The 24,250-nt window shown below is 32.6% G+C and overlaps 1 protein-coding gene across 1 annotated transcript; it reads right to left on the bottom strand.

Annotated features, from left to right (window-relative positions):
- Positions 1-2,852: 2,852 nt before the first annotated feature.
- On the bottom strand, positions 2,853-9,226 carry LOC108724344 (uncharacterized). The gene is made up of 4 exons (XM_018450681.1): positions 9,125-9,226; positions 7,582-7,772; positions 5,017-5,133; positions 2,853-3,018 (listed from the first exon to the last, which is right to left on the bottom strand). Exons 1-4 carry the CDS (start codon positions 9,224-9,226, stop codon positions 2,853-2,855), a joined length of 576 nt encoding a protein of 191 aa, XP_018306183.1.
- Between the last annotated feature and the right edge of the window lie 15,024 nt (positions 9,227-24,250).

Consider the following 24,250-nt stretch of genomic DNA (forward strand, 5'->3'; position numbering starts at 1 on the left):
ACAATCCATTCTTTTCCAGAAAATTGTAACATATCGTTACTTGCGAATAGTTGATTGTTTAATTAATTAAGCCACGTAATCCTCTAGCGCGTAATTCTATTGTAACATTATACTATTATCGCACGTGCAACTATTAATCCCAGGAGTGTAATACAATGTGTTTAACACCAGGAACGCAACGCGATCTCCGAAAACACGAATAAACGCAAAATTAAGCAACGTTGAACTATTCTCGCGTTTTCACAATTAGTAATCTCACGTTTCAAAATTAATTATTTTAAATTATTTAATTAAAACTTCTTTTGTAAATTTATATTTTAGAATAATAATAAAATGTTCCGTTGGTGAGTATTAAATCCGCTCAAGCAACATCGTTTGGGATTATTTGTTTTTAACGAAAATTTGGATCGCAATCATCATTAATCAAATTTCCAATTTTCAATGTATCTGTATGACTAAGCATGAAATGAAGATCCTGTTACAAAGTTTGCTTGAAATTAACTGAAGAATCTCTCTTTATCTTCTGAAAAGTCCATAAAACTAACTCAAAAACTGTAAATTCTTTTAGACAAATATTTGCTAACAAAAATCGGCTTTGAATCTCGCAAGAGATAACATTATATAGGTCCACACACACACACACACACACACACACACACACACACACACACACACGCATTTTCCTTCGATTTTAGGGCACTCGGTACACGTGCGCGGCCGACATGCGAAAGTGCGTGACCAGGCGTGCTCCATCATCGTCCAAGAGCTATCGCCATTCGCTCTGTGGATCGGTCTCTCGAAGGTACCTCCGTGTCCGTGCATGAAGTTCCAGATACGTAACTTTTTCGATGGTGCGAGACACGCGGAAGGAAGAGACGTCGAGAAAGATATGGGGCATGAGAGAGGGCGGAAGAGGAAGGGAGGATAAGGTGGAGGCTGCCGAGGACGAAAGGAACTATGAGCGAAGCGGGGTGGGATGCGCAGTATTTACGAATCCAGATAAAGAGCCCCGGCAGACACGTAGGAGAGGAGAAATCGGGCGTCATATATCGCTCTTCAAGCTATCTTACGGTGAGACTAGACAGCGAAATTTACTTAACACCCTCTCCATCCCTTGTTTCGCGAGGTTACAACAGAACAGGGTCACTCGATTGTCGCATGCACCGAGCCAATGAACGTTATTCATATACAGTTGCAGTTTCTTGAGCAAGAATTTCTTACACATGTATGTACACGGAGAGAACGATTTGCTCAAACACCTATCTAAAAATTTAGCTACATATAGATCTGAAAATAATTTTGTTAGACCATCAAAATTTTTAGGATTTTTAGGACACTCAAACTGATTGCTAAAATGTCAAAATTTTTTAACATTCTAGCAATTAGTTTGAGTGTTCCATCTAAAAATTTTGATGGTGTCTAACAAAATTATTTTCGTCGTTCTCTCCATGTACAGATATATTCGTTTGTATTATACATGTATAAATATATAAGAAATTATCAAAAGACAAATATTATCGTTCTGTTTTAGAAAAAAAATGTATTTGCTTGAATATGAATCGCAATAATGTTCTAAAAATGTATTAATCCTGAAAACACATCCTGTAATTCAAATATAAATGGATTCTGCGTATGTTATCAAGTAGTTTTCACTAAATACATATCGATATTCAATTATTTCATAAACGTAAATGTAAAAATAGAAGAATTGGATGAAACTGGGAAATTTAAAACATTAAAACATCAAAAATAACTTCCGCACAGTTATTGCATTTTTTATTATATTATATATTTATTATAAGTATTTCATCTCTCTCTCTCTTTTAAATTAGTGTAGATTTTTCTTGCTCTGGTTTAAATTCCCAGTTTAAGCTAAAATATCAATGCGAACGGATCGAAATATATGTTTATCTCTCACAAAAACAAAAACAATGAATTGTTTGTTTTTTTTATATTTAAAGCTCTTTTTTAAATAAACCTCAGTTATGACTAGAGAACTGTTCACAAGCTGAAGATTTTTATTGTTATCCACTTTCGTACGAACGCACAGATGAAATTTATCTAGTAACAAAAATATCTTATTCATCGTATACCATCCTCTGACAACGCTATTTCGCGAGAAAGATTGCGCTGCTTGGTGTTTTAAAAGTCGGCAGAAGTGACGGGCCAAGTCATCTACACCTCGTTCACGATACATATCTGTTACTTTACCATATTTTATCTCGAAGAAATATTATGCTATGAGACATTTTTTTATTTTTCCTCTTATGAAGCTATAAAAATTCTTACAGAGCCAGATGTTGCAATTTGGCTCTTAAATAATTATAATAAATGAGACTGTGTGTTCCTTATTTGCGGCGCAGTTACGTATCTTCATATTTTATCTCCTATAGGAACTGCACCGCGAATAAGGAACACACAGTCTCATTTATTAATTAACAGCCAAATTGTAACATACAGAAGTAATAAGATTTTTTGGCTTTTTTTTATAAGGTTACGGAAGCACGTATAAGAACTGGATTTTTTTAAACATTTTAATAACTAAAATTATCTACATCTCAACTATAGATCGAGTGAGAACAAATTTTATCTTTGTTTTAAAAAAATAACTCCATATGTCGCAAGCTTTCTGATTACAAATCGTATTACATGCGATTTTCTCAGTATTTTTGCAATAATTTTAACGTAAAGAAATTCATTTTTGACAGAAGTTCCAATATGTATAGTTTCACCTGCCGACCCTTAAGATTCTTTCTGACAGAAATGACATATGTTACAGTTAAACGCGTGACTCGCAATAAAATTCGAGTGTATTTTAATTCTGAAGGAAACGAATTCGACAATTCGATTACTTAAGGGAACACAATCTCTGTAAATGATTCCAACGGCGACTCGATACAGTCAGGATACATAAGGATGCAATCGCCGCCAGACCTACCCAGTCGTTCGGCTTCCTGATACAATTTGTTGGCGCTCCGGTGATTGGAATTAATCGCTACCGGCAAGTCCTCCGTGGGCCTGCGAAGGAGATTCAGATTAAATCGTTTCGAGCTTTAACTTCCTGTCAAGCTTAAGACTATTCAACCACATCGGGTGTTATCCAATATCTTCTGAAGCATCCCGTAATTTAAGCGCTCATTGTTTTGACAATTCAGTCAGAATTATTGTATTAATTTTCCTTTCATTTAGAATTCACAATATTTATACAATACATATATTGATATATTTTTTAATTAATGCAAAGTAAAATCGAAACTGTAAATTGATTATAGCGTGAATTTTAGAGACATAATTTTACCATCGTTTACGGAATGCATGTAACAAATAATATAAATAATGTTATTAATATAAATTATATTATTCATATAAATAATATTAATAATATAAATAATATAGTTACCAGTATTACTACATTAAAATTGTAATTTCTCCTGCTTTATAATATTTGATAAATCTTTGACCACATTTGCGTAAAATGCCTTAATTTATCTCACTTCCCGTACATTACAATAATTATTGAACCGATCATGAATCTATATGGATGTCTCGGATATTTATCGAAAGTCTCAGAAATTTGCACACTCGGCAATTAATGGCTTGTCGGCATTAATTTGTGAAATATACTTGACAACGGGAGCTTACTCGTGAAATCTCTTGAGCACGAAGTGCATTGGTGTTTTGTTTGGCTATTTTAAAAGAGATTTCCGATGGCCGGAGAGACCAAGGAAGAAATATTATAAGGCGACGTCTGATGAAAACTTGGACGAAACACTTTCGAAACTTAATGTACGCGCAAGACTTAGTCGTGCAATTACCGCGCCGGTGTTAGCTCGGGCGCAATTTCCTTCGAACATACGCGGGCGTGGGCGCGTTTGGAATAGCAAATTCGTGGCTTCTGGTTACAGGACGGCTTGTAGCCGGCCGACGGACGGGCGAATATTTTACATGATGTAACAGCCATCTGCTACTCGACCGACGCTCAATTAGAATTCTGCCAAACGTGAGGTCGGATTTTATGGACGTCCGGCAATTGTGTGTACGCGTAACCACGCAATCACGTGTCAAAATTGTAAGCTGTACCTACGTCCATATTCATGTTTTACGAATCTTTCACTATCATACTCTGCAATCCTGTTCAAACGGCAAAATCCAAAACTGACACAATTTCGGCAAAATTTTTATACCGCAAAAACAAATTTTATATATTTGTTCATAGCGAATCCCATAAATTAACAGAAGGAGATTTCTCCTGTTTATTTGCATGGAAAGAATAGTTTTGCTAAAATTTAGCTATAAGATATAGATCTGAAAATAATTTTGTTGAGCCATCAAAAGGATTATGTAGGAAATTAAAGCGCGATGAACACAATGCTGGATAAAATTTTAACACTACAGCAATCAATTTGAGCCTCATACATAATTATTTTGATAGTTCAACAAAATTTTTAAATCAATATATAGCTAAATTTTTAAATACCTTAGTAAAATCATTCTTTCCATGTGTATGTTAAACCTAATTTGAACCGCTGTTTAATTTCTGAAAATTATCTTCGATATATATAATAATTTAATATATACACTTTCTTTTATTGAAAAAAAATTGTATAATTATATTATTGTATCATTTAATTTTATACCTATATAATGCATAATTTAAAAAGATTGTAACAAAGAAAAACAGACAGACGAAAATAAAACTCGGCAGAACTTTGTCCCGAAAGTTCCGATAACTTATAAAGAGACAAACTTCAGTTTTATTACTAGATGAATTCGCTATAACAGGATGAAAATTTTTGCCCCGCTAACCCACATTTTACAAGCTGTATATTTGCGTACGAATATTCTCAACGAAGTCTCTACATTATTTCTAACAAATCCGTCAGCTGTTAGAAACTTCCAAAGGAATTCATTACTCACGACTCTCCGGCAATAAATCTCGTTTCCGGAAGTGCGCGAACGTACATAGGTTTAGTTCGTGTTCAAAGCACGAGTGCCGAAACGTTGAAATTGACTTACGTTAAAATTAGGTGGATCACTTCCCCGAGGACGTCCTGCTGAGTCCTGCGGAACGGCGTCTCCGCGAGCTCGCAGATAGTTCTCAAAAGGCACTGCCTGCCATCCCGCCAGCCGTGTCTGAAGAGTCAGAAGATTGAATCTTACTTTGTAGCGCGGTTATTTACGTTTCGGCCGTCACGTCTTCTTCTCTTTTACATCACTCCACGGTTCGCTCTTATTCCAATTCAACACTGAGATAATTTTATCAAAATCATAACTAGGAAAATTTTTTGTTGGCAACAAAAGACTAAGAACATCAGCTTTTTTTACAAAATGTTGTTGTCTGTACCAATTTGTATGAAATGTCCATGTAAAGTCAACTTATCTGTTATTGCGACTTTTTTAGTCATAAAAATAAGAAGGAATACTGTTAGATAAAATAAAAAAGACAATAGTAATTCTTATCCTTTAAGTTAAATAACATTTTGTTATTTTGAATTTCTATGTGTGCCGAAATTTAAATTAATCCATTTCTGTAGTTAATCTCAAAATGAACAACGTCCATATTAATGCATGCACTTAGTAAATAATAAATTAAATTTGAGTCAAATTTAATACATTTTCTTAACCTAAATGGTTTGACTTCATTGTTTTAATTAAATTAACTACATATTATAAATTAGTAAGAGCAGTGGAGGCCTATAAAAACGATTCAAAATAAATTCACATTACGTAATTTGACATTGTGCATTTAACAGTATAAATTACGTATTCGATTTTGTGAAAAATATAATGGATAAATGAACATCGTAATGAAATAATCATAACAAACGCTTTGTAATCTTTTAAACAAATTTTTTAATTAAAAATTTCTTTGCAAATCTACAATTATCAACACAACGTCAAATGTACGATATATAAATGCCTATATTTAATTTTTGACAAAACGTGTATCACAATTAGAAAAATAAATAATTTGCGCTTCATGACGTCTCTTAACATATCAAAGCAAAAAAATGGGATATTGATTTGTCGAAATTATTTTCCATATCTTTGTAAAATAGTTCGAGATCTTGATGTGCGTTTAAGTCTATTAAACAATTTCATTATTATTACATGCAATTACTATTATTTTCTCGGGGTAAACTTTTCGCTTATAATTTACGTCCCTGCAGTGTACGCTCAATCCTCCATCCCAACGGAATAATTGCCTTATGTCCCCAATTAATTTATGTTCAAGTCGTCGTCTTTACCCCTATCGCCCTTTGATCCTGCGGACGGTAACTCCCATTTACGTAAAGGAAAGGCGCGCTTTATCGCCGAAAGTAGTTTCAGAGTTGGCAGAATTTCGCACGATCTGTCGATTGCCGCACACTATTGCACAGTTGGAAATTTTGTATTAAATTTAATATATTTTACGTGTTCCAAAAAATCCACCCCAATTTTTGTGTTAATTTAACATAATATTTAAAATTTAACATAATCATTAAAGTTTACGACTATTCAGGTTAGAAAATCTGTCAGCCACGAAATACTGCGATGCGAACAAGCGCTGCGATCATATTTTCATGTGAGACGCGAGCCTGGGCCTGTCGTGGGCTACGTTAGACTATTTAATAAATTTTACTGCGAATGCTAAGCTATTTCCATACCAGGTCCATATCAGGCGCAAGACTAGGCCTCTTATGGACCATGTCAGATTTTTTTAAGAGGCGTGGCAAAGCAGTAACAAAGTATCGTGGCGCTGGCCAGTATCGTGGCACTGACAGGAAATTTCTACCAGGGATATTTATAACAACTGTATATATAATCTGTATATAAAATCACGATCTCAGAGAAGTGAATAAATTTTATTATTGACATCTACGTCATCCATCAACGGATATCATGAATTGTGCAAATGCGTATAAAATAATTTTGACATATGGCGAGACATAAAAAATTTTAAATATTGACACGGAGAGTCATTTTTGACATTCTCGGTATCGGCAAAACGTTTCTGGAACCCAAAATTAGAGGAAAACAATGTGTGTGTAATTTGACCGAAATGTCATTTCAACAAGCGCTTATCGGTACTGAGTACAGCAGGAGTTAAGAGTTAATTATTTAGAAATACACTTACTCTCTCGTGCATCTGTTGCATTTAGTAATCCGTCGAGTAATTTTGCGCGGTAATGCACGGCATTTGTTCTTCTGATTCCAAATTCAAATCTTCTCTCGAGATTCCATTGTGCAAACTCGACGCGGCGAGTAAAATTGCGCGCTTGTTCCGGAATCGTGTGTATGAGAGTGAACAAAAGAATAGCGGAAAGAGAATAATGAAAGGGCGACAACTCGCTCGTTCAGCCAATCTCGATGGCGCTGTAAGTGCCGTACAAATTGAAACTATTGATATATCCGTCGGAGTTTTATCGACCGCTTCTCGTTTTCATTCTCGGCAAATTTAATTAATGAATACACACAAGCGATCGGGTAAACGTTTCGACATTTTCTCCTTGAACTTCTCACTGAAGCTGCGGAAGGAAAGTACATTTCGCGGCGAAACTCTTTAAGGGAAAACGTACGAGAGCGATTAGCACAACTTACTCGTCCAAGAGATTCTCAATGGCGACGTAAGTTTCCTGCAAATTGAGATCTCTGATGTGTCTCGCAGGAATTATCGTCGGTTCGAGCTGCGACAAGTTCCAAGGTAGATCGTAGTTGAGTTGAAATCCCGAGGAGAAAGCAATGCCGCCCCTTTTCGTCATCACCACCGGCATCGAGATACCCAAAGTAAACTATTGAGCAAATGTTCCGTGATTACATATCGAGAAAGACGAAGACCTTTTAACCTACGAGGCAAGTAACGTAAATGATCCAAAAATGATTTTACTTGTTTTCTTTTTAATATTTTACTGAACAGTTTTTTCCAAGCTAGAGATATTACTCGAATTAAAATTTAAAATAATTAAATTCTATAATAATCTTTTCGTTTTCGAGCAAAATTATCGTGAAAAATTATGTTTGATATGAATGTTCTTCTTAGAAGAGAAATAGTCGTTTATTTCTAATCGAGTTGGACTAGATTTGCTAATTAGCGTGCCAGCAATTCGCAAATAAATATTTAATGCGGCGACAACGTAGCATTTTGTTGAGCGAACCCTGAGCACAAATTAAAAGCTCTCGTAATAATCGGCATGTGCAGCCAAATATCATTTTAATAACTCGTATTCGATCGAAATGCTACTTCTTTTGGCAGATGCAAAATTTTTAATCATCTATTAAAATCTGTAAAAGTAATAAAGAATTGATACAACAAAGGATTATGCCCAGTTTTATAGGAGAATTTGGGCCCTGGATGAACAACTTTGAAACTTACCTAAAATTTTAAGGTATCAAAAGAGAATTAAAAATTCCATAAGTCTATATATACTTTATAGGAGAGATTGCCTGAATGCTATATTGGCCACATTTCAATTAGACAATTAAAATCTTTTGTTTCATACTTTGTGTCTCTCTCCTCTCTTCATCGATTAATATATATCACTTATAACTATTCATTTGAGGTTCAAAAAAAGTTTTAGTTGTCTTCGTCAAGATTGGACATATTCCAGATACTAGATGATTCGAGAAATTGAATAAAACCAATCCTACATGGTACACAATACATGGTCATAGCGAACTTTGAACAGCTGTAGCACTCAAGGGACTCATTTTACAAAGTTCTGCATATGGAACTTTTTAATCCTTTTTTAATGCTCTACAATCCTAGCTAGATCTGTTCGGCCGAAGCCCAAACTGGGCATAATCCTTTATATTTAAAGTGTTCGACGTATATAAACATCATATATTAAACACAAAACAATGTAGTTTCTAATTTATTACAACTTTATTAAAGTTTTATTTCCTAAAAATAATTATACAACAACGTTTATCAAAAGCATTTTAAAAGTGCCCGCGGCATTGATAAAACAAAGAGTTCCTAAATATACAAAATTTCTCTCGACGAGCAATTTTGTATTCTTATTTAGCAACCTTTTGTTTTACTGCAACTAGACGATAAAAGTAAAGTGAAATGTTAACCGAGTAAATTTTCCTTTCGAGATAAGGTATACATATTATAAAAGTTTACGGTAAATTTTAAAGATACCTGAAACAAGGTATTCTCGGGATACAGCAGTATCGCTCGGCAACGCCAAAAATTCGCCCAAAAGCCAACGGTCGACAATACCCAAAAAAGCAGCCGCGACATGGCGAAGTACTGCAGTGTCGTCGAAAAGCGTGGCTCATCGCGGTACCGGATACCCGTTCTTCATTCTGTACTCAAGTAATTCGCGCCGATCATCGAATCTACGGTCAACGAACCCCGTGAGCGAACGTTCTCTTGTTCCGGAATCTCGCGATATTCGATGAGTTCGTGTGAACACGATAATGAGTTGGAGTCTCGCAGCCAGGCGGAACGTGAACGCACATACCGCTATTTGCGTCCGGCAAAACGTATTCGATCCGTAATTACGAGCGGTCGAAAACTGCGGCCGTTTCACGGAGGCATGCTTCGGGAATGTTCTTCCATTATATGGAATCTCGTTAATGTTGCGCACTTTGAGATTATTAAAGTGGGAAACTGTATCACAGGGATATTACCTTTTTACTGCAACTAGACGATAAAAGTAAAGTGTAACTACAAGTAACTACAAGAATATGCAATGAAAAATAAGGATTTCCATTTAAGAAATTGAAGGTAACCTTCAAGCAACTATTTAAGGTCAAACTAATGACACCATCTTATGTCCCCCTCAAAGCTATACAACTTTAGTCTGAAACATTTTTTGCTATCTTGCTTACCTGACAAGATATTTGCGTGTATTGATTAAAATGGCCTACCCTGTATAAGTCAGTACTTGGTCATTCCTGTTTTTTAATCAATACATTGAAAGCTAAATTTTAACAATGAGTTACAAGACAGAAGGCAAATTAACTTAAATCAAATTCTGATAAACGGATGATTCTTAATAAATGAATAATTAGTATTTTTAATTATGGATAATTCTTAATAAATTATATTATTATTACAATAATTTTACATAATTTTAATTTACAAAAATATTATATTGTGCATATTAACTTTTATATACTACATAAAACACTTTATCGAATTTATTAACTTTAACACGTCGTTAAAAATGTCGGAAATAAAAAGCATCCATTAAATATCTTGGAACCTAGTATAAAAACATAATATTACTAGTTACGTTTATAGTTGTTTATGCTCAGTAATAATACATAAATAATGTATAAATAATAAATGTATAAAAAAATTCCGTCAGAAAAAAGCAAGCATAATCTAGATCATCTGCATGTTTATTCTGTTAGTAAGTATTTGTTAGTTGATGTGTACGCACTTCCTCCAATATAAGCACCTTATAATAATTCTCACAAAGTCTCTTGAGGATCTGCAAAAACTGTTAATGAAATTCTTATAAAAAATATTAACACACGTTTGTATCTTGTGCAACAAGAATTAATTTAAATTACTTGCGGACGACCTAGAAACTATGACAAAGACGCTACAAGATGCACTGGCACCATTATTGATCATTGGCTCATTCTGCGGTTTGAATTTGTTCGAATATCCTCTTGGACATCCTAGGCCGTATCTCTCTTTCCTGTATATCTTGGTCATATGGAGCTTTTTTACGTATTCCATTTACTATCCAGCTTACTCCCATGTTATTTCTGAGATATCTGATACAGAATACTGGACGCATATCATAATATTGATCAGCGTGATTACATCGATACTTGTTAACTTCTTCTATTTTAAGGTAAAAGTTTTTAAATGTACTAATAGTCCCTAATATTACTTGATTTTTTAAAATTTCTTTTCTTTAATTATTTTTTCCGTTGGAAACATTAAAGGCGTCTTGAACTCACAATTATAAGCAAAAAACCCGGCATAAATCTTATGGATAATGGATTTCTGTTAAATTGCTTCAAATTTTGATATTTTTAGCTTGTCAAGCTGATTAAATGTTCTCATGGGCACAAACCTTTAAATGTCTTAGATTTTGCTCCAGGATCTTCGGAAGATCATCACATATTATACGGAAAAATAGTCAAAATAAGTTTTTTTTATTAACATTAGTTATCAATACTGTTTAATACATCATGGATACATATATGTCACGGAAAAATTTGTCAGACGGAATATCACAAAAAAATATCATGTAATTTTTCAATATTCTGAAAAAATTTACGGTGTATAAAACATTCTTTCAAAAAAGTTTTATTTTATTTTCTAATTACAAGAAGCATGTTAGGATTTCCGAAGAGGCAAGGATATTCACAAATAATCAAGCATTCTATTCTATGAGAAGTAAGGGAATTCATGTACTCGTAAATCACGCATCTCAAAGGAATGAAGCGTCCGTCACGTCCACGTCGTTTATTCTGAGTAATTCTGAGAACGGGGATAAAATTAAAATCTCTCATAAACATACAATTGATACACATACAAGTGAAAAAAAGATTTATTTCGATTCTTTGTACTTATTCATGTAAAATATAAAAACTTTCTGAAGCTCCTGGAGCAAAAAGTAAGACCTTTGAAAGTGTGTAAAGAATTTTAATCAGCTTGACATGAGTAAATTAAATATTAAAATTTAAAGCGATTTGATCGAAACCTATTTTCCATAAAATTTGTACGGAGTTCTTTATAAAAAGTTTTTCGACAGATCGATTTTAATGTTTATATTATTATTTACTGTAAACGAAATATGCTTATTAAAATTAATATTTATATTACTCTCTCAAATTAGCTTTTTAACGTTACATTTATAAACCTTATGTTTCAAATACTGTTCTTTCTTATAACTTTTTATCTATCACATTTTCTATACACATTGCAATAATAATTTTTATTCAATAAAATTTCCATTATGTCGCATAATCAATCAATATGATTTTTTAAAGGAATTTAAAATGTGCTTACATGAACTTTCCTTAGTGGATGACACAATGGAAGCAGTTGGTGCGCCAAAGGAGTATCAACGGCTGCGTAAATGGATAATTCGAATAATAATCGGATGGATTGTATTCACTTTTAATGAATTTGTCTCTATTACTTACATAGATTTTCTTCATGGGTATAATAACACAAATCTCGTTGAAACTTATTTCTTGTTCGTGATGCGTTTTCCAAAATATGTACATATCTTAAGTACTCTAATTTGGGGAACTATTCTTGGGTTAGTATACATTTATTTCGTAAGCTATTTTTTATTGACAGTATGCGTCAAAATGTTTACAATCTGAAATATTTTAAAATTTTTTAAACTATTTGAGTACTATAATTTCATATAACATTTTATCAGCATTAAAATTATAAAGAATGATGTAAGATGACCTAAATAGGAAAATGAAAAAAGTTTATTATATTGTACATACATATATAGCAAGTATAAAATATAATAAAACATGAAAACAAATAACAAAATTCTAATTTAGTTTGACTTTAAGGGAGTAAAATAGAGTAAAAGTTTTAAAAAAGATGCGTATCTCTATTATAGCACTATGCGCTTGTTCGCTAAAACTTACATAACTCAAGAAACACTTCGAATGTCATAAAAACTTTTAAGCATATTTTTAAGACATCAATTTTTTAAAAAAAGTAAAAAAAATTTGTTTATTTTTTTGAAAATTTTGCTCTGTTTTATCCTCTTAATTATTTATTAACGCAATTGAAATATATATACATAACGTATATATATCTTAACTTTAATGAAAAACATAATTAATCTCTTCCATTCAATTCAGATACATAAGCTACAGATTTCATCATGTCAATGATCGTTTACATGTACTCTACTTTGATCTTTTCGAAAATGATGCGGACTATAGAAGACAAAACAGATTCATTTTAGTGCATCAACGGACAGAAACTGAGAATCACAAACAATATATATGGATTATAATGTAATTTAAAAAAAATGTTACACATATGCGCGCGTATATATGTACATATGTATGTATGTATGCATACAGAGTGCCTCATTTTAACTTTCACATTGTAATATCCCAAAAAGTATAAAAGATTTTTATAAAGTATAAAATGTTTTTAAAAGAGCAACGCGATTCGAGGGTCATTTTTGGGGAACTAGAAGCTTCGACCCAAATTTCGGTACCCTATAAGTTACATTTGGTTGCGTACAAGATAGGGGGGTAGACAAATTGACGTGGAATAATATATATATATATATATACGCAAGTATAGGTAATTAACTTCAACTATGTGTGAAGTAATCACACATTTTAAACCAATCGCAAATTACAATTATACTGCATTTTAAATCAAATTCTATGATAAAAATATATTGTTTTTATTGTTAGTACTTCTTGTACGTCTTTTAGGTTTGATTAATTATAACAATTACGATTTCTTTACAGGCACGTCCACTTACAGCTATGCTTTATATCTCGGAAACTAAACAAAATATTCAAAATACCAATGTTACTTCAAATGTTATGGTTCTTTTTCGAAACTGCAGCTATCTATATCAATATATATGATATACTTACAAATTTTCAGAAAACATGGATATTTGAAGATAGTATCGACATTATAAGTGATTATTTTAAATCTATTCCGTATAACATATTATTTCTCATATTGAACTACATATGTCAAACTGTTTACTATAAGGTATAGTAAAATTAAAACGTTACTAATTATTTATAAATAGAATTATAAGCATAAACAACAATTTTGCACATTAAAATTACACATATCTTTCTCATCCAAATGACACAACCTTTAGATGCAAAATTTTCAATTCTATTAAAAACTTTCATATTATATTGAAACAATTTCAGATAAACGAGACAGTAGTAACCCTTTATAAATTGTCCAATTGTAACTTCGATGAGGAGTTACATGAACAGGTAAATAATTACAAGATTTTATGTAGAATTTTAACTATTTTATACGTAATAACACTATGCATTTTAGAAAAAAAAAATGAAAATATTTTATAAAACTTTTGCAATTAGTGTTATACGTACAATTAATCTAAAATATGTAAAGAATATACTATTAAATTCATAATCCTAAATTATATCCGATTTGAGTTGTTTTCAATCATTTCTTAAATCATCACTGATTTTTTTCAATATGCCGTTAACTTAATTAAAATAACGGAGTTAATTCAAGAGAACATATTAAATTTGTCTAAGATTTAATTTAAAATTGAAATAATTGAAACTATTTACTCTGAAACTGAAAAATTAGTTTTGATACGTATTGAAGTTAAAAATAACAAAATGTTATTTAAATTAAGGAATAGAGTCGCTCCTTTGATATCTAACAATGTAACACAGTTAATGTTTTATAACAGTGTCTTAATTTTTTACATGGTCATTTAATAGAATTTATGAGTGTATCCGAATTTTCATGAAAGGTAGTGTATATCTAACGTTCATTCAATTATTTAATTTCAATTAGATTTTACAATTTATATTGCAAATAAAACTCAGGGAGGTAAAATTTGGAATAGGACAGTTCCACTATGGAAATAATTTTATTTGCCAGGTATGTCCTACAATATATTAAATAAAATTGTAAGCATGTTATAAACGTATAGATACAATAAAACAAACACTTCTACATTCAATTCTGTACATTACATAAATATCTAAATGGCAACATTATATAGGAATCACTTCTCAATTAACTGTTAACATTTGTTTATTTTTCATTGTTATTTTACGTACAAAAATCTTTTATCGTTCTAATAAATTTAACACAAATATTTTCATTAAGTATAACGAAAGTATACTTTTTCAGATGTATAATGCAGTTTTGGCCTTCCTGATGATTTTAATACAGGTATATAATCCATAACACAGTACAACAAGAGAAAAATCTGTCAGAAGTACGATAATACGTTTCCTGAAGATCTCCCTGCATTGAACACGATATTATACCGATATTATACCGTTGACAGAATTTGCCTAGCACATCAGGATTTGAGTAAATTGAAATGAAAGGGATCAAAAATGGCGTCTTTGGCCATTTTTAACATTTTGTTATTGCAAAAAAAGAACTGATTTCTAAATAAACTTAACGCCACCTGAAAGTATTATATAATTCAAGAGCTTTCGAGTTTTGATGTATCATACGAGATTTTTTCACAAAGTTACTATTTGAATTTTAAACCTTTTGTAAAATTTCGAAATAGGGTACATATTTATACGCCGTTTTTGACCCCTTTTATTCTAATTTACTGAAAATCCTGATGTGCAATCCTAGGCGAATTCTGTCAACGGCATCGTGTTCAGCGCGAAAAAATCTTCGGGAAATGTACTATCGCACTTAGAAAAAAAGTGATTTTTTGTCGCACTGTGTAACAGATCTTCTATTCTCTTTAATGCATGAGAAAAATGGTTTGATTATGTTTTGATATTAACGTGCATAATTAAATGCATTTTGATTAAATAGAATTTTATATTGTTATGACAATTTCGAGATTTTACAACTAAAATGTTTGGTATTCTATATTATAAAGGTTAAGTTATATTATTATCATATTATAAAGCTTTTTTAAACATTTTTCAGTTGGACTTATTATGATTCTTAGACATAGGCATCATTACCAAAATTCTAATTAATATTAACTTCACTAAATAATGTAAATTAGTAGAAATATTTTTCTTATTTTATGTATACTTAATAAAAAATAAAACTCATGTCCAGATAATGGGACGTGACCTTCAACTATGAAAAAAATGAATAAATGGATATTTGTTTCTATGATAAACACGTATTTTTATTTCCCCTTCTACATATTTGAAATAATTTACTACATATTATAATAAAAAACTGCTTTTTAAACGTTTTAAAACAATTTTATTCTTGGATCACTTTTGATCCTGCGTTCGCCGTGTGTACGAGTATCACGACATCCGTTGTTCGAGGGTTAAATATTAAGTTATAAACAAATGTAGATCGAAGTCAAATAGATCATTATCATCTTTAGCTTAGTTAACAAATACCAATGTATAATTTCGTTTCCGTCCGATCTTCTTTTATTAAATATTAATTATAAACAGAGATCGATGACGAATAAATCGCTTTTTCATTATCATCTTCTAGCTTAATTAATAAATACCAACGTATAATTTCGTTTCCATTCAATCCCCTTTTGTTAATTCATGTTGCACCAATATGCTATCGCATTCTCGCGCCAAGACATCCAACAGTACATTCTGGCTGGACGATGAACATGAACATCAACATAATAATGACAATAACGTTGTATCTTAAAAAGTTTCACATCGAGTCTTTGGTCTTTGCGTCGCAATATCTCCGTTTGTAGTGCACGTAGAAAAAAAGATAAAAGCACTTTTATTACACAATTCGAGTGGAAGCTATCAATTGAGCGTATGTAGAACTTGATTGATTCAGCCGTTATTGAGATCCAATAATCTCGGTCCCTTATGGTTTCGCGTAAAAGAACAAGATAGTGTCGCTGCGCTTGCTTTAGCGCCGAAACACTACCGTCTCCTGATATTCTTTCTAATTGTTGGAGAGTACAAGCGCTGTAAATGAAACAAGTCATTCGCCTCGGTTGATGTAAAAAAAAAATCGATCTTGCATGATGAGGAGAGGCGAAAATCCGTTACGCGATCAAACGTAGCGCCAGTGGACGTACACGTGACGTGCAAAAAGAAAGGGATTTATGGGCACAATGCACACAAGCGTACATTAAGCCGGCGGCATTGCGGCCGTCGAAGTGCCAGCGATGCCGAACGATTCATCGACGTATCAGTTTAATCCCGGCAAGCGCGATAGCGTTGTAAATCCAATAATTGCCCGTCTTACCCGTTAAGCAGCTTTAATTAATTCCATTTCCGTAGTTGAATTAAAATCTCATCTGAAGCAAAAATTCGGCCCGCAGCCGTTACGATTACCTCACGCCTTTCTATTCCTGTCTCTCATATTTACGTCATTAACAATGTTAGTTTTATGGTCCATCGCACTAATTGCTAACAATGATTATTGTTACCATTAAATTAATTCTAATGCCGCTGTCGAATAAACTCTATAAAACTTTTAGAGTGAATTTGACTCTGTAGAGTGAAATCTCATTCACTCTTTTTCAAGACTGGCTCAATTTTCACTCTTTAGACTATAGACAGTCTACGCTAAAAAATTTAGAGAGAAGGTTTTATAGCTAAAGTAAATGTTTTTTTTAGTGATCGTCAATACTTCTGGAATTGTTGAGAATCGTAAGACACATGTAATACGAAATAGTACTCGATGTAGTATCGTTAATCGGAAATGATGGCGGCGGAAATCTCTGATCCGAGAAAACTGTTTCGAGGAAATTGCATCCGCCGGAACGTCTCGTAGAGGTAAAGCCTCGTTGATTGGAAATGCGCTGTTAAATTGAAACTTGTATCGGATCGATGCTCACTCAAGGGAAATAACAACCGCATCCTTTGTGCCCGGAAGTCGGAAACCGTGTCGATTTTAATAATATCATATCGCTGAAAGAGAGAGAGAGAGAGAGAGAGAGAGAGAGAGAGAAAGCGAGATAAGTGCCAATCCGCCATTGAGAGCATCTCCAAATTACATTTGTAGATCGATCATGAACAGAGACAGAAATAAGACTTCAATGTATGCAATTACTATTTGTATTTTATTAATTAACTACTATTTATACTTTATTAATTAACTATTTTGCGAAATATGTACCTATATCTGTTTTCTTCTCTTCGATTTTCAATTCTAATTAAATTTTGGTAGAAAAAAAACATTGATTTTTAAGAGAGAGATTTGCAGAAGTTCTTCTATATTTTTCTTCGTCACGACTTATGAGAGCACCGTGTGTTCGAGAGTTATAAAATCATAGACAAATTGCAGGCTTGAGGACCGAAATACGCGCAGAGCGAGTATCCAGATATCGCAGCTGCAATCGCCACGGATGTCCATTATACAGATTGCGACGGATGTTCGCACTAGTTGGATATCCGTAGTTAGTGCAGGCGCGCCGTAATCTCGCCACGATTCGTTAAGATCTACGAGGCATGAAACATAGTTTACACGCGCGGCGGAATGTCGGTGTCGTCTAACAGTCGCGTGAATTATGAACTACGTGCACACGAGGGAACGTCACGAATATCCTGGACAAATCCTTGCTGGGGATATTCAAACGTCGCCCTCGTGATTGAATAATTGAATGATTTGTGTTAGTAAAAAAAAGTTTCTACTCTTTAAATTTGAATCAGTGGACAATCACTGACATCAATCTTAAATATGCCACTGATAAATTAAATTAAATTATATAATCATAAATGAAACGTGGAACCTCTAATCTAACGAATCTTGCTTTAGTGTATAAATTCAATGTTATGTGTTACGTGTTACTGGAAGATTAAAACTGACATGCAAATATCAATATTTTAATCATATAATGGTTACTCTTTTTCCTTTTCAATTGAATTTCACTGAATCCCAATGCTGCCATTGAGTAATCAGTAATTATCTACTGATTCAGATTTAGAGAGTACATTCTGCAAAAAAAATAATTAATAGAAAAAACCCAAAAGAACGAAGAACATTTCATTGAACGTCCGATGTTGTTTAAAAAAACTCGATTTACAGGGATTGATTTTAAAGGAACTCTATATTATTGCGAATTATCCCGCGACACGAATTAATAACACAGGACATGAATCGTTGTTTCACTTATAGTTTCGCTTACAAAGCACGAGCTGTTCAATATTTTGATCCGGTTTCTCGTTACGAGACTGGTCAACATTTACACATTACGCGAATCTAGACTCTATTGATGCATATGCTACCATTGCGCCACTTAATTTGCGTTTTCATGTGCAGTAACATGCGCGCGATCTGCAAAGCCCTTCAAAATGAGTTGGGCGGACATACAAAAACTTCGTTTCGGCAACAATCCCTTTTGTAGATGCAAAAAAGGCGCAATATACATTCTGCATCGTCTGCCTGCAGTATAACGGACCGCCGGACGAAATGACGAGGAAAAGTTAACCTAGTAAAAGGAATAAGCAATATCCCTTTATTCGTTTACTTCCTGTAGACCGCCGCCAACGGAAAGACACGACGGAAGGGATTGCACAGCAAGCTGAATTCCCTCTCTGCAATTGATTTCGAAAAAGATATACCATTTAAAAGAAAAAGATCGAGTAGCTTTGCTGCCCTTCGATAAACTCATATTATACTGACATCAAGTTGCTCGAAACCTGTTTCTCTCTACAGCCGTGTGTGTAACAAATTTATTAAATATATGCAGCACAATAGAAACACATACCGTAAAATATAAATATTCGATTTTTAATGTTAGTGTAATAAGCATAGCGAGTTTCCAGTATTCTTACAAAAATCGAATACTGGCCAATTAATATTGGCCAATTTAATATCGACAGACAGTAATTAATTACTTATTTTAAGTATTAAAAGTACTGTTGTTTAGCACTTTTAGTACTCCAAACGAGTAATTAATTATTGTCTTTCAGTAAATTGGCTAGTATTAAATTTCTGTAATGATAGATTATGTATAATAAATGCGGGTTTAGATATTGGGTCTTTTTTTATTACGATCACTATTTATCTTCATCTTGTTATTTAATGAATAACTGTAACAAGAGAGAAAGAAATTGTATCGTACTAATTGTAATTTTTGTCAGGTGTTATTTGATGAATAACAAATAACTGATAACTGATAAAATTTCGCAGTACACTATCAATTTAGTAATAAAATAATTTATTATTTGTGCATAAGTAAATAAATTAGAAATCCTTTCAATATTGGATCAATACTGGATATCGATTATCAATTAACCATAAAACATTTTTCCAATATTATAAATATGATATATCATTTATTTCCCTCTCTAATTTACCTTTCCATATTTTCATTTTATCAATTTTTATCGATATCATTTAGCAAGCTAATTTGTAAAAACTATATTGTTTGCAATCACTCGTAACTTTTGAAAATAAAAATTGTTGACACCTCGATATTTTCGCTGAGATAAAATCGATTTCAAATTACTCTGACAATGTGTTTTCAGATTTTTTTTCTTTAACTTTGTATACGCGAGCTATCGATGAGATTTCCGAAGACCTCGCAATCGTGTCAACAGCTTTTACATAAAATCCTCAGCGAAAGCACTCTCGACGTCTTTAAGTGGATGACGTTTCGACAAATAACGTCTCGCGACAAATAAGACAACACGTCGTCTCACGATGAACAAATATTATTATTCCCGCCAATGTTCACTGTCGACAACCACCACGGTATAACGCGGCGCCATTTAGCTCTTCACCTCAGCTTCCGGCCATTGAAAATGCAATTTCGATTTCGGCGAAGCGAAGTCAATTCGCTCCATACGGCAGAAACAGGTCGCGAAGAAATGGACCAGTTTTCATAACCGATACGAATGAAATGTACGACACGTAACTTTATGTTCGCGCAGCTATGAGATGTCACGGCTTATCTCCCTCTTTCCTCCCTCTTGCAACTGAAATTGATTCTTTGCGAAAGGTCGCGAGGTCGTCCGCGGTCCAGACGATAGCGAGAGCGAAGAAAACTCGGGGCTTCACCTCGCTTCTTCTTCCTCTCTTTTCTCTTTCCGCTGAATTCGTCAGCGGAAAAAATTCGAGGCTGAAACAATGAAAACAATGTGCAATAAGAGCAGAACAGAATTGAATATGTGCTAATTAATTTATACAATTTATCTAATGTATAGGTTTGATGACTAAACCTGAAAGCAAATTGAAGGTTTAAAATGAGTGACTGTAGTGATTTGCTTTCTTTACTGAGATTACTCGAACGAATGTTGCAATTTATAAGTTCTTAAAAATGTTAGATTTACTAAGATACACGGACAGTTTTGTTGAAATATCTAAAAGTTTAGAGACAGACCTGAAAATAATTTTGTTGGATCATGAAAATAATTATACAGGACGCTCAAACTAACTAGTTACTAGAATATTAAAATCTTTTGCAGCATACTTGATATTCCTACGTAATTATTTTGATTATTCAACAAAATTATCTTCGGATCTATATTTAGCTAAATTTTTTGATACTTAAGTAAAATTATTTTGTGCAAAAATGAATTTTATTTGAAGTGACATATCTAAATAGACACGTACGATAGATATGGCAAATTTAATTTAAACAAATCTGATTGCTTTAATTTCTTAATGGCCATAAAGCCCTTGGCTTTCGTTCAACAAACGTCGATCGTGTTACAAGTGACGATGGCAATTCGCCCGTCTACACTGTGCTTGTATACCAACTAGTATTTCCGGTTGTCAGTCAGACGAATCGAATGATACCATCATATCCATGCAAATACTTTTGCCGACAAGCCAACTTGCAATCTCCACCCAATGTCAGGTAATACTTCCTCCTGGGACGGGAGAGAAGCAGGGGAATATTGGCGTCAGACAGCGGATATCGCGGCAGTAAATCGTTTCTATTCACTACAACCGTTCCAGACACAAGCATATCCTATCGAATGAGATATGTGAAAATATCGCGGGACCTCGTAAAGTCGCCAAAAATTCGACAAGGGAAAGCTAAATGTACTAACAATACGAGAGGCAGCCATAAATTCGAAGCATCATTATTCATTATTTTGTCAATAAAGAAAGTAAACATATATCTTTCAGTCTTTCTTCATTTCTCACGAGATTCTTTTAGAAAATTAATTGTGTCCGTCATTTTTTATTATTATTATAACTTATATTTATTAATTATAATTTATAATTAGTCTGTGACAATATTAAATATATCTACGTAGATTATTATTAATAAATAATAAATTATTCAGTAATAATAATTATATGGATCTCTATTGGAGTGTTCATAACTTACAGTTTAAACTTTAAAATTTATCTTACAATTTATAATTAATGTTGCATTTACCTATCTAGCTTTCTTAATTTTTATAAAAAATATTAAGTTTCATTTAATATTAAAATGTATACACAACACATATCGCTCATTTGCTACTACAAAACAAAGTTTTTCAGAAAGTTTCAATATTTTGAATTATTAAAATTTTGTAATATCAATTTTAAAATGCAATTTTACATAATGCTGATTGTAGAGCAATAAAAATATATTCTTTTGAAGTATATATTTTTCTTTTTTTATGTTTTCATTTTTTTCTGCTAGAAATTAAAAAATAATTTTTGAGTTATGTCGTTGCAGCAAATAAACGATATATATTGTCAAGCGAGCGAACAGAAATGCATAGATGAAAATTCCGCGCATCCTCTGTCTCCTAAGAAAACAAACTTTTCTCATCAAATTTAGCTTTTCCGGCTGTGGACACCGCGCAAACTGGAGAATAGTTCGAAACAATGTGAATGCAAAAGTGAGCGACTATTATGCAAGCCGTGAAACAAATTCGCGGTACACAAGAAGGACACACTTGTTTAGCGTTTCTGCGCAAAACGGCGCGTAAAAACACGTGTTTACGAAGCTCCAAGGAAATGAGCTTTTCACAATGTGGCGAGCAAGACACAGTGCGACATAATAAAACGTTATGGGGAAGAAATCGTTTCGCGCGGTAAAATGCTAAAACGCTTTTCCAGTGTGTTGCGTAAACCCAGGATCCGCTTCCTTGATTGCAATATCCCGGACCAACCAGGAGGAGTTAACGTAAAGAAAGTTTCGAGGTTTATTGCGACGATGTCACCTGAAATGTAAATAGAACGTCATCCTTTAAATCCATCGTGTGAAGCTATTTTTGATAAATTTCTGGAAACTTATAATAGTGAGTGCAAAAAGTATTTGTAAAGATATCTTTTAAAAAGGAAAGATATTTTTTAAAGGAACAATTTATTATTAAAGAATAAAATAAACTGTATATTTCTCAAAATTATTTTACTTAAAGGATACATAATAATTAAAATTTACGTATTATCTTAAAAATAAGCGAGAAAATAAAAAATTATAAATTTAAATCTCATAGGACCAACGTGCAGAATTCACTAATAATATATAATAAAAGCTATATAAAGGTCTATTGACGGTCGAAGCTAGATATTTAATTGCTTCTTTTTAAATAATTCAAATTGTGAATTATCTATATATTATATATGTACTTGCATATATATAAAAAATAATTTTTGAATAATTATAAAAATTTATAATTATATTATTTTGTACGTACAAAAAGTATTCGTACGGTCGAGCTTATAAGACCAAAAACACGCAAACTCTTTTGTTTATATTACGATAAAACGTACTCATTGTATAAAATTAACGTTCATTTTATGATAATTGTGAATAAGACCTTTTTATAAAAATTTCTCCTGTGTACGAATATATATTTTTTTTACTCATTGTACCGCAAGCAAAGAAATTGTGTTCATTTTTTCTTTCTGGAACACGAGATGCGTAAATAATAACTGAAGAAATATTTTTTATACCTAAAAAATATAGGGGCTGATATATTTAAATTATAAATTTTAGCAATATATTAAAAAAAAACAATTATATAAAACATTATATTATTGTAACATTAAATTGCACATTTAAGATTTAGAGCTTCGCTAATTTCTAATGAGTATATAATTAAGTTTTTAGACTTACACCTTTCTTTTCTTTAGATCAATTTGAGAATATATCGATAGATTAAAGACTCTTTTAAACATTCTGGAATCCGAAAGATTGTTTGGAACACTTCTGTTGTTCAGAAAGAGCTAATTTGCTTGCTCTGGCCAAACTAATATCTATTCATAATTAACTACAGTACGTCTATTATCTAATAATTAACAGGCAACCGCATACACCGCATATATATGCGAATGCGGTTGCAATATGCATTATTATGGGAATTGTACGTGTATACATGCAAATATATAATATATAATGATATACATAATCAAACAACCTATCGCGCAAATTAGCTTGTGTAATATCTATAAAGGGACAGATGCGCGCTTTCGCAAGCTTCAATGTTTTCTGCTAAAATATACTTGGAAACTCCCGATAATCTGGTCTTTTTCTTTCATCGTTCTTCCACTCAAGGATTCCGTTCCCGCACAATTAAGGAAAGAAAAAACGCCAGACAAAGTAAATAATCTTACTACGCAGCTCCGAAGGAACATAAAGAAATCGCGACATAGCCGTCCTGTGAAAACTTTTGACGAGCTTTTCTTTTGGCTGATTATACGGGAAAGCGCCGAAGTAACGGAAAAACCGCGATAAACTTCGCA

The sequence above is a fragment of the Mycetomoellerius zeteki genome, unplaced genomic scaffold, assembly GCF_001594055.1.
Source record: "Mycetomoellerius zeteki isolate Tzet28-1 unplaced genomic scaffold, Tzet1.0 scaffold292, whole genome shotgun sequence".
Taxonomy (NCBI): Eukaryota; Metazoa; Arthropoda; class Insecta; order Hymenoptera; family Formicidae; genus Mycetomoellerius; species Mycetomoellerius zeteki.